At 36.3% G+C, this 11199-nt stretch overlaps 1 protein-coding gene across 2 annotated transcripts in view; it reads left to right on the forward strand.

Moving 5' to 3' along the window:
* Positions 1-8915, forward strand: part of ap1b1 (adaptor related protein complex 1 subunit beta 1) — a 68043-nt gene extending 59128 nt beyond the window's left edge. For both annotated transcript variants that reach the window (XM_059988067.1, XM_059988068.1), the window contains 3 exons: positions 224-310; positions 3840-3994; positions 6568-8915. In XM_059988067.1, the coding sequence (XP_059844050.1) occupies positions 224-310; positions 3840-3994; positions 6568-6642 (317 nt within the window). In that variant the 3' untranslated portion in view covers positions 6643-8915. The remainder of the gene's footprint in view (positions 1-223; positions 311-3839; positions 3995-6567) is intronic.
* The last annotated feature ends 2284 nt before the right edge of the window (positions 8916-11199 follow it).

Here is an 11199-nt window from a genome sequence, read left to right on the forward strand (position 1 = left end):
AATGACATTAAACAATCTTCAATCTCAAAGACAAAAATACTACCAAGTGAGCCCATTGCATCTTGGGTACTTTAGCTGCGTAGGTTATACTTCGTAAGCAACCTACTGTAAAATTTTATATATTCCTGAACTCAGATTGACAAACATATTCAGATTGTGTTTTGTGCCTGTTTGTAAGGAAAAGCCAACACCTGTATAATCTAAAGCACTTTTTTTTTTGCAGATCGACAGATATTTTTAGCAACATGGAAGGACATTCCAAATGAAAATGAAGTACAGTTTCAAATCAAAGACTGTCATCTCAATGCAGGTAAAATGCTTGATATATTTTGATCTTTGTGTTAATTCAGGGATTTGGCCTTTCTAAGTTGTAAAGTTTAAACTCTTAAAAAATTATGGAATATTTGGAACATTTATGTCACTTGGTTTGCAGAACATCCAAAGCTGACTACTGTTAACTCATTATTATGAGATAGGTAGTGTGTCTACTGCTTAGGAACTCGGTACATAATTACATTCCCTTTGAAAGTCTTCCAAGATGAAGTAGAGGTTTCAACAGTGAGCTTGAATCTCAACTTTATTGCTAGAGATATGAAAAAGTAGGTTTACTGTGTCATAAATGAGTATGCCATTTTCATACTATTTATACTCAAAGTATATGCTTTATATTATTAATTAACCTCCTGTGGCCATAAAACTCTGTCTTTTGTGCATCTCCTGAGAGCTGGTTAAGCGCATGATGGGGATAGAGTACAAAGTCCTCTTACTGTTCTGGATAAATTACAATCAGGATGCATGATGATCCTTGTCTGTCACTGTTTATATAACTTCATTGGTTTACAGGAGGCAGTCTACCATGAGATTGAATTGAGCGGGTGCTCTTATCAGAATAGTTTTTCTAAGATGCTCCTGGATATCTGACTATTTTCTGTGAATAGTGAATTCATTTCTGCTTCAGTTGATCCAGTGACGTTTCTAGTTAATGATCACTCCCATGTTAATGGTGGATGACTCTGTGGTGGTACTTCTAAGGCTAGGTGATTAACGCTGTCATTAGAGATGGTATTTGTTTGGCACTCCCTGCTTATCAGCCCATTCCAAACGGTACATCTTTGGACTGTGGGAGGAAATCGGAACATCTTGACGAAACCCACAATCATGGGCAGAGCAGCAGCAGGAATTGAACCCTGGTCGCCTGTATTGTAAAGTGTTATGCTAACCACTACTGTACCACCCCAAAATCCATTTAAAATCACCCCCTCTCTTTTGGCTCCATGCATAGATTACCACTGTGATCTTCCAGAGAACAAACCTTTGTCCTGATGAAGGGTCTCGACCCAAATCCGATCTACCCGATCTATAGGGTACTTCTCCCTATAGATGCGGCCTGGCCTGCTGCATTCCACCAACATTTTGTGTGTGTTGCTTTGTCCTTGGCTATCTTTTTGCTCCTAATAAATCTGCAGAAGCCCTTAGGATTCTCCTTCAGCGTGTCTGCTAGAGCAGCCTCGTGTTTTTTTTCTGCCCTCCTTGTTTCTTTGTGTTCTCTTGCATTTCTTATATTCCTCAAGTACCATATTTGTTCCTACCTGCCTGTCCTTGCTATGCAGCTCTCTTTAACCAGAGCCTCAATGTCTTTCAAAACCAAAGTTCCTAAATCTGTTATCCTTGCCTTTTATTCTGATGGGAACATAAGAACACAGTACTCTCAAAATTTCACTTTAAGGTTTCCCCCTTCCCTATTACACCTTTTGCCAAAAAACAACTTGTCCCAGTCCACACATGCCAATTCCTTTCTGATACCGTTAAAATTGGCCTTTTTCCAATTTAGAATCACAACCCGAGAACCAGACCTATCCTTTTCCATAATTGCCAATGACGTTATGATAATGTGGAAGGAAACTGGAGCACCTGGACAAAACCCAGTCAAGGGGAGAACTGACAGACTCCTTATAGAGAGTGGAGGGAATTGAATCGCAATATTACAGCTGGCACTGTAATAGTGTTACACTAACCGCTACAGTACCATACTGCCCTAATGAAGATATCTTCATCTTCACTGTCTCCACTAGCTGTTGTTCAGTGAGAAGGAACACATAATCCTGAGCAGAGGGAGGGCAGTGACCTGATGTCAAGAGTCCTCATCGAGTCTATGTGTCAATATTGAGGACTCCGTGAGTGGCTATGTCCTGCTTGGATTACCACTCTACTGTCATCTTCAGTGGCTTTGTCCTGCAGGTAGATCAGGATATGCACAGTAACTTTGACATGTTTACTATAGGGTAGGTTTCTGCGACTGCCAAATTGTTGCTTGATTAAAGTGTGGGTTTTGCTGTTTTAATTTAGACACTTGTCCCCAGATGTTTGTGAGGACTTTGCAAGGTCATTTTCTGTTCATTCTCTGAAAACTTTAAATGGGAGCATTTCAAGTCAATTGACATGTATGGCAGCATCTGTTTTGGCAGTTGACCAAGTGTGGTATAGCACAAAGACATGCAGCAATTCTTTTTATCTTTCCCTGCAAAATGATGCAACTAAATTCCTCAGTCCCATCAATATTGTGGCTGAATTCAGTATTACTTTAAGCAGATCATATTCCTGAAATGACTCATTCTGCAGAGACCACAGTTCTTCAACAGTATGTGCCATCTTCTGAATTTGAATCTTATTCCTTCTATTTGTCCATGACATTCATCCTTGAAAACTTTCTGGGCTTGTTTGTTTGAAGCCCCTGACCTTAATTTGTAAAAGCTCTTTATGAAGCAGCAAAGGAAACAGTGGGAGTTTTGTAACTACTTAATAAATATTAAAACTTGATTCATTTGCTTTCATACTAAAACATTCTCAATTAAAAATCTACATGGATTGCACTGTCGGTGTGTTTGAACTTTAATGATGCTGGATCAAATATTGTCCATGGATTTGATATTTTTTGATTTTTATTTTTATCTGTCTAGAAAGCATCACAACGTCTGTTTATTGCCTTTAAAGTGTTTGTCATTATTCACAATAATAGTTATTGTAATCAGTGCTGTTACATGATGACATTTTAGGGGTGTCGTGGTAAAGCTGGGTATTAAAAATATATAAAACAGTAAAATTAAATGAATGTATATGGAGGCCTAATTACCATATCAACAGTTTATGAATTGTTTGAAATTAAATTTCTGTATCTTCCAGCTGTTAGTACTTAATAAGTAATGTTATTGTTTGATTGGGACAGACAACATAGAATCTGGTACAATCTTCTTCTTGTACAAAGCATTGTAATTGTTTGCCATTAGCAAGTAAAGAGCAATTACAATAACGTAGTGGTTAGCAAAACGCTTTACAGTATAATCGACCCCACAGCCGAAAGGCAAACCAATTGGTATGGTTAATTGGCCATTGTAAATTGCCCCGTGATTAGGGTATGGTTAAATTGGGGATTGCTGGGCAGCCTGGCTCAAAGTGCCAACTCCATGCAGTGGAGGGCTTAACGAGGCCATTTGAAACTTCAGCTCAGTTGTCAAATAACTTTGTTTTCTGTGTTATCAAATGTATTTATAGTGCATTGGTATCACCTTGAATCAAATTTAATAGTATTGTATTTATAGGTTTAAGTTTTGAATTGTATTTAATTGCATTCCACTTTGAATTTTGTGACTTTAGTGTCAATCTTCTGTAAGTAAAGGAGCATGCAAATGTCATGTTTTGAAATTGATTGCTAAGAACTGTTGAGAACCAAACTTTGCTGGCTTGAAGTGCATTTTCCATCATCTCTGTTGAAAATATTATCAATATGTCCTAACGTTTGGTGATTTGACTAAATGTGTTCTCAATGTTTCATTAAATTACAGATGCTGTCACTGATAAGCTCTTTAACAATAACATATTTACTGTTGCAAAGAGAAATGTTGAAGGGCAAGATATGTTGTATCAGTCCCTAAAACTAAGCAATGGGATCTGGGTTTTAGCAGAGCTAAGAATCCAACCTGGCAACCCTAATTACACGGTAAGTGCTAAACAGTCTAATGTCCCTCCTTTATTGCCTCCATTTAAATCTTAAGTTTTATTTTAATATTTAAATTCCTTATCTTTCTGTAGTATAGTGTTATTGGGACTGGAAGGAGAAGTGATGCGTTTATCGTTTAACAGTGTGGATATGCTTTTACTGCACTTCAGATGCCATGATTTTTAGCATTCATTTAACAAGCCAGTATAAATATGGGAAAAGCCTTCACATAAACCTGTCCTTATTGACAGCATTACAAGCAGTCTCTTGAAAATTTTGTATTTCAGCATTTGATATAAAATCAAGATGATAACTGTTTCCTGCTAGTAGTTTTTGCACAATATTCAGAAAGATGTTCCATCTCTAAATGTTATAGTTGTCAAATAAGTGAAGAATTAAATTATAACTTACTGATTGTTTTGTTTAGATGTGAGTTTAATTCCTTTAAGTACTAAATTTAGTCTTGCAGTGAAATAACTTTACAGTTTGAGTTTTTTGTTGCATTCTCTACTAAATGTTATTGTGTAGTCTTCCCAATGTGTGTGTTAATGTTTTGCAGCGTTATTTCCCTACCTGCCATTTCTATATATAAATCAAGATTAGACTTCTATATTTCTGTTGGGGAAAAGCTGTAGTATTTTATAGTTATGTTTTTTTCCTTTGTTGCATGCCTGCCGTGATGGTTTTGTCCTACCGGTCAGGATTTGGAGGTTAGCAATTCATTTCATTTTAGTCAGTTGCAAAAGTTGCCACTTCCATTCTTTGCCCTATGCTTATGCAGTGTCTTTGATGCTATGCTTTGCTGGCTGACTTTCACTGGAGCCTTTTTCTATTGTCACTGACCCATGATCTTGTGATTGAACCAATTTTTCATCATCAGCTTCCCAACTAAACTGCTGGTTAGAACTTTTAATCATAAACTCGGGCTTTGACTTGATTTACATGATGATATAAGTTAATTTCTATCATTCATTCACTGTATAAGAGAAATTAGGAATATTATGAATTGTGCAAGAGCCTAACTGAACTAAACATAATTTAAAATGTTTGCACTCAGAATATTATAGTCTGGCTTGCGATTCTTGTGGAAATTATTTGTCATCATAGATAGCAAATATTGTTGAACTAAACTGGGAAAGAGGTCATGAAGGTTGTAGAAAGAGTAATTACAAACTTTTCAACTACAATTCCATTACTATCAGGTAGATGGTTTATTTTTTCCTAAACTAGAGATATCTGTTATGTTTTGTGTAACATATTTTGCTCCCAGTAGTTAATGATTAATTTCGGAGAGTGGAAAACTCAAACTCAAGAGAAGTTGAATTTCTTACATGTTAACAGCACCATTATATCAGCATTAGGAACAGACTATCAAATACGACTTGACTTAATAGCATGTTATATACCTTTTTGTTAGATATGCATACATAATTTTACGTCAGCCAGTCAGTAGAGTAGTGGTATTCGCATCAGACTTTGAGGTGAATGGTCCTGGGTTCGAATCTGGCCGGCTCCTTGCATGTTTTCCATCCGTGCTGGGTTATACATCAAGCTAACAACTCAGCTTTATAAAAAAACAGACAAAAATGCTGAAGTAACGGCTAGGCAATGCGCCACAAGGCAGGGAAAGGATCAAAAATTTTATGTAACTGTAATTCAGAATCCATCAGGTAAGGTATGAGTATTTAGAAATGTTTGTACCAATAAAGGAACAGAGCCACTATAAGCTACCCATGGTACTTATCCTTCAGCAGTGTCTTGTAAGTTATCTGTATATATAGGAATGAACATTTTATTCATAAACTTATTCATTTTAAGTTTACATCTCTTTTCTGCTTACTAATTTAAAAACCACTGTGTTACATTTATTGTGTGAATAAATTGTGAGGGAAGATATCAGACGTTGCTTCCCCAGGAGGGTTTCTATAAAGTGTAAATTAAGCATTTGCTTCTTCCCTGAAAAAGATTTATTGCACCAAAGGCAGTGCCTTTCACCAATATCTTCCTGCTATTCCCTATGCATATTGCTCAGTGAACCTGTGCCTGTGACCTTTACTGATTACAAATTGGATTATTCATGCAGTTTAATGAAATAGAGTGGTTTTTGCCTTCATTGCTATTCAGTGGAGCCCTATGTTTGAAGAGGCTGTTTCATTACTTGCTATTTTTGTACTTGCCTGCTTCTATGAATGAACAGGATATGGCCAGCCAGTGATTTCCTGTGCAGTGCTCTGCTAATTTGATCAATGTTAATTTCACAAAGTGCTAGTAGTTTGTTTCCTTAAAGTCCAAATATGTTCTTCAACCTAAGTTCATGGTAAATAAGCCTGTTATCTGTAATATTCCAGTAATTGGCTGTATTTTCATAAAATTTATTATTATTGAGATATGACCTTACCAAAATGGATACACTCTATTTTTCTAATATGATCATCAGACATGAGATGTTTATTCAACACCATGTATTTGGGAGACCTAAAGTCATGAGAAGCTTTATAAATCTTTCTTCTACTGTAATATAATATAAAACAGCCTTGCGCTGTTGTATAATTGACTTTGTTTTTTTGTTGCAGTTATCGTTGAAGTGCAGAGCCCCAGGGGTAACCCAACATGTTTTCCAAGCATATGAAATAATTTTGAAGAATTAAGCTATTTGATCACCTGTCTGGCAGAAGATCTCAGCATCTTATGTGTTAAATTTTCTTTATTTCAGAAGCCTATAAGCACTGATATGGACAGAATTTATAAAATGTGACACCTTGGTGCCACTGAAGTTACATTATTGTGAAGGGTATTTATTGTATACTCAAGATCTGAGTATATTAACCCATTGACACTAAAGTCTATTGTACAATCTTAGTATATCTAAATCCATTATTCTGCTAATAACTAGCTTTAAATACAAGATTCATATATTTACAATGTTGATTTGTCTCAGAAACCAGTCACATGAATATAATGTACTATCATGACATGGTGAATTGCCGGGTATGTGAAGAGGCTGTGCTCAATACGCACCATTCCAGCTATTGGGTAATTGTCCTTGTTTAAATTTGTATCTTCCTCATGATGTGTGATGTAACTTTGAAATTTTGTGGTATGACATTTTGTGTATTTGTACACTAGTAATATTGGTTCATGCTGATAATATGTTGCTTTGGGCCCCAACATTGCCAATACGGTGTTGATAAGTAGTCATATCAGAAATAAACTGGAACTTGTGGGGAAAAAGTATCCAGGTGGCTGATTTGAATGTGTAATAAAATGTCATTTTTAATCTTTATTTTATATCATGATTACCTGATGATGCATCAAACTTGGAAAGAATTCTCAATCTTGTTGCAAGCAAGCATTCATTTTGGGCTCATTGTTCTTATTTTAAGATGTCTTGCGCAGTAATGTACATTCTAATTACAAAGTTAATTATATTATTGGAATGTAAACTTGAGTAAACCTAAACCTAAATCCAGCAACATCAATTGGAAAATACACTGAGTTGCTGTTAAAACTGCCATGTCACATTACTCTCAACTTGGTTGCCTCGTTTCCTTTATTATTATTGTGCAAAATAACATATTGCCCATTGGGAACATTATTTCTTCTGCTATTCATTTGAACATAGAAGGTACTGAAAATATTTTGTTTAAGAATTCTGCAGAACTTTTTTTTTCCAATCACAAGAATCTTTCAGAGGTATTTAACAAGTTTAGAGTATCCATGGCCTAACTATTGGAGATAAAGACTGGGCAGAGGATTATTAAACATAAATCTCAAAAATCTGTACAAGGTCAGCTTTTGTGTGTGATGTGGAACAGCAAATTGTTCTGAAATTCATATGTATTACTTTGGCTCTACACCATTATAAATCAGGGAGATAAATTTTTTCTTGAAGTGCTAAAGTAGAGGAAATTGTGTGCCTTGGAAAATAGGGGTGAAAAGTGGGTTTGGGTTTAGGGCTGGAATTGTGTTGGGACTGGGACTTAGCTGTGATTAGAATATACATTAATGCTCACTTTTAATTTTTGTGAGGTAGAACCTTCAGTTAATGAACAAATAAATGATAAAGCTATCCGGCTTTGAATTATTCATTAACCACTTCAAGGTGTTCAAAATCATATAAATCCAAGAGAAAATATTGGATGCCATAGTACAAGGGAAGAGTTAGAATTTCTCTGGATGAATGGATCAAGTGGACCAAATGACATTCCTCTCATTAACTTGTCAGTGTAAAATTTCAACCATACAATATTGAATGGAAATATGGGTAATACAGTAGAAAAACAAAAGCCTGGCCTGCAACGAGGCCTCCTTTCAGAGGAAGGGCAGTGGGAAGAAAACAATTTCAAGGAAGAATAATATTTATGTCTTAATTTAGTTTCAGAGGGATATTTTTGTAAAAGTATGTCAGTTTTCATGGCTAACAATATTTTTTTACATAGACCAAATTAATTGAAAAGTATATTATAAATTTTGAAAATGAACAATTGTTGATCAATCCCTATATATGCTTGTTATACCAAAACTAGCATTTGGAAGGTAGGTGGGAAGGAAAATTAATCTGGTGAAAAATATAAATTGCAAATATTTTATATCAACCAAGTGACTAGTCTTCACAAACTGCAAATGTGCTTGGTCGGAACTAGTCTACTCTGAGCCTGTTATTTACCTAGATTATAGCTTGATATTTTTCCGCAAGGGCATGGTGGGCCTTTGGAACTGGTTATTGGCTCCTGCGAGAATGCTAATTTGTTGAACTACTTTAATGATAGGATGTTTCATACTAGGGTTGAGGTGACATCATAAAGCTGGATTCTGTATGACATTGTTGGCTAAGATGAACCAAGATGAAGTATCAAGATTTTTATCCTTAACTGACCTGGGTTTTATTTTTTAACCAAGGTGTATTAAATGTTCTTTGCAAGGAGCATGGTGTGTATTTTGTGATGCACAGGCATTATAGTTCTGTGAGACCAATTGCATGGATAGTCTACCTTTGTTCGTGTGTGTATATTTGCTGCTGATCATCCTTGAATCTTGTTCTATCTACAACATTCTCTAATGACTTTCAAAGATTCAAAGTATATATGCAGCATACGACCCTAAGATTTGTCTTCTCACAGACAGCCATGAAACAAAGAAACCTATGGAACCTGTTGACAGAAAAAAACATCAAATCCCCAACACACAAAAAAAAGGACAAATCACACCAGAATAAATGAGCAATAAACACAGAGTAATAAACACCAAAGTCATCAAAAGAGTCCAGGCATGTTCAGTTCAGCCCAACCCAGCACTGTGTCTTTGTAATCTGCAGGCTGCCCCGATCCAAATAGTGACAATAAAAAGAAGCGACCAGAAACACATCATAACATGAATTACTGACCCTGAGCCCAATCCACAAACTCTGGGAGGAGAGAGAGATCAGTCATACACACAGGCCCTTCCTCTGGCAGCAGCATTCAAGAGGGAGAGAGACCCCATTGCTTGCAGTCACCTTCTTCTGGGAGCAGTGAGCGAGAGGAAAAGGCACAGGTAGTCAGCACTGAACACCCTCATGCCTTCTGCTCTCATCCTTGTTGATTTCAAGCTTCCTTGATGCTTTAATTGGCGAGAAATGGAGTCAATCGTTGGCTTGTGCCCCACCTCTGGGCTGCCATACACTTCACCGAGCTCCCTCAGAGATAGTAAAGTGCAAGGGCACTCAATTGGCCCAAAAACACATCACCAAAATGTAGATAACAGGAACCACACTTGAAAGAAAATGAATTGAAAGTCATTTTGTGAACTATATGGAGGACTTCCTTTATTAATTTTAGCCCTCCCTCCATCCTACTCCTCTATATATTTAATTATAACCAAATCATTTCAAGCAATGCCTTCCTCAAAGTTAGCTCCAAAGTTTTCCCAATGATCTATTCCTGATGCATTTTACCCTTCTCTCAACTGCAACTGAGCTTATGGGTCCATCTTCCATGTAAAGGGTAACAAAGCAAGTCTACTTTCCTGTCTTTAACAGCTCACAAGCTTTTTTTTCTATATACTTACAGTAGGTTTGTTTTCTTAATGTGAACATTGGGAAGACCAAAGTCAAATTCTGCATGCTCAGGTCCACCTTCATGAATTCCCGATGTACCTAACTGAGATTGCAACCCAGTTATCCTTCAATAAAGTCTGCTTACATGCTTAGTTCTTCCTCAGTCCATCTGCTCATATCAGGAACAGTTGTTGCACATCCCTCCCTTCTGCTACCTCAGTTTCACTTTGTACCGTTCTACAGTATCCTATGCCACACTAAGTATTACTATCCTTGATGTATTGCAGCAGCATTCTGATATCTGGAACCAATGCTGTAAAATTTCTTAAATTCTTACCTATCTCCCCTCCATTTAAGGTCCTCCTCAGCACCCATCTATTTTTACAAGTTCATTTAATATTTCCTTTGACTTAGTGTCATTCTTTTGAATTCCTTTGAAATTCCCCTGCTCATAGACATGCACTAATTTTTCAGACTGTGAATTCTTTTTCAGGGTTACTATATTAAATCATTTCTACAGAGATGATTATAATGTAAAATATGATTGATCAGAAATTGGGTAAATTAGTGATTTTGACGAAGCTGAAAGAGGCAAGGAAATCTCTTACTTGACTGCCAAATTACACAGTAAATGGATAATAAAGTGGAAACAGCAGGAGCACCTCATTTATGAAGTTGAAAGATTAAGAGTAGCCTAAGGAAGTAGAAATTCTGGATAATGTTTATCCTTATGAACTTTATTAAGAACGGGGAAGTTGTGCTTGAAGTATTCAACACAGTGAATTGGGAATGTAGTTAGGATGCATTTTGTTAAGTTGCAAAAAAAGTTTGTGAAGCCTTTGCAATTAACTGATTTTCTGCATTAATTACTCATAAAATGTGGTCTAATCTTCATCTAAGTCATAATAATAGACAAACACAATCTGCCTAAACACACAAACAATGGTACTCCTCATCAATACTGAGTACACCATTTAAACAATCACAGCCTAGGTTCAAAAAAGTTTGAGAACCTCTGTGGTAATGCCTTCTGCAAAAGCTATTTGGAGTCAGGTATTCCAATCAATGAGATGAGATTGAAGGTGTGAGTTGTAGAGGTGCCCTACCCTATTTTAAAAAAAGACACTAAGTCCGGTTACTGACAGAGCCTGCTCTTCTCAAAAAAGATACA

This window comes from Hypanus sabinus, chromosome 13 (genome assembly GCF_030144855.1).
Source record: "Hypanus sabinus isolate sHypSab1 chromosome 13, sHypSab1.hap1, whole genome shotgun sequence".
Classification (NCBI taxonomy): domain Eukaryota; kingdom Metazoa; phylum Chordata; class Chondrichthyes; order Myliobatiformes; family Dasyatidae; genus Hypanus; species Hypanus sabinus.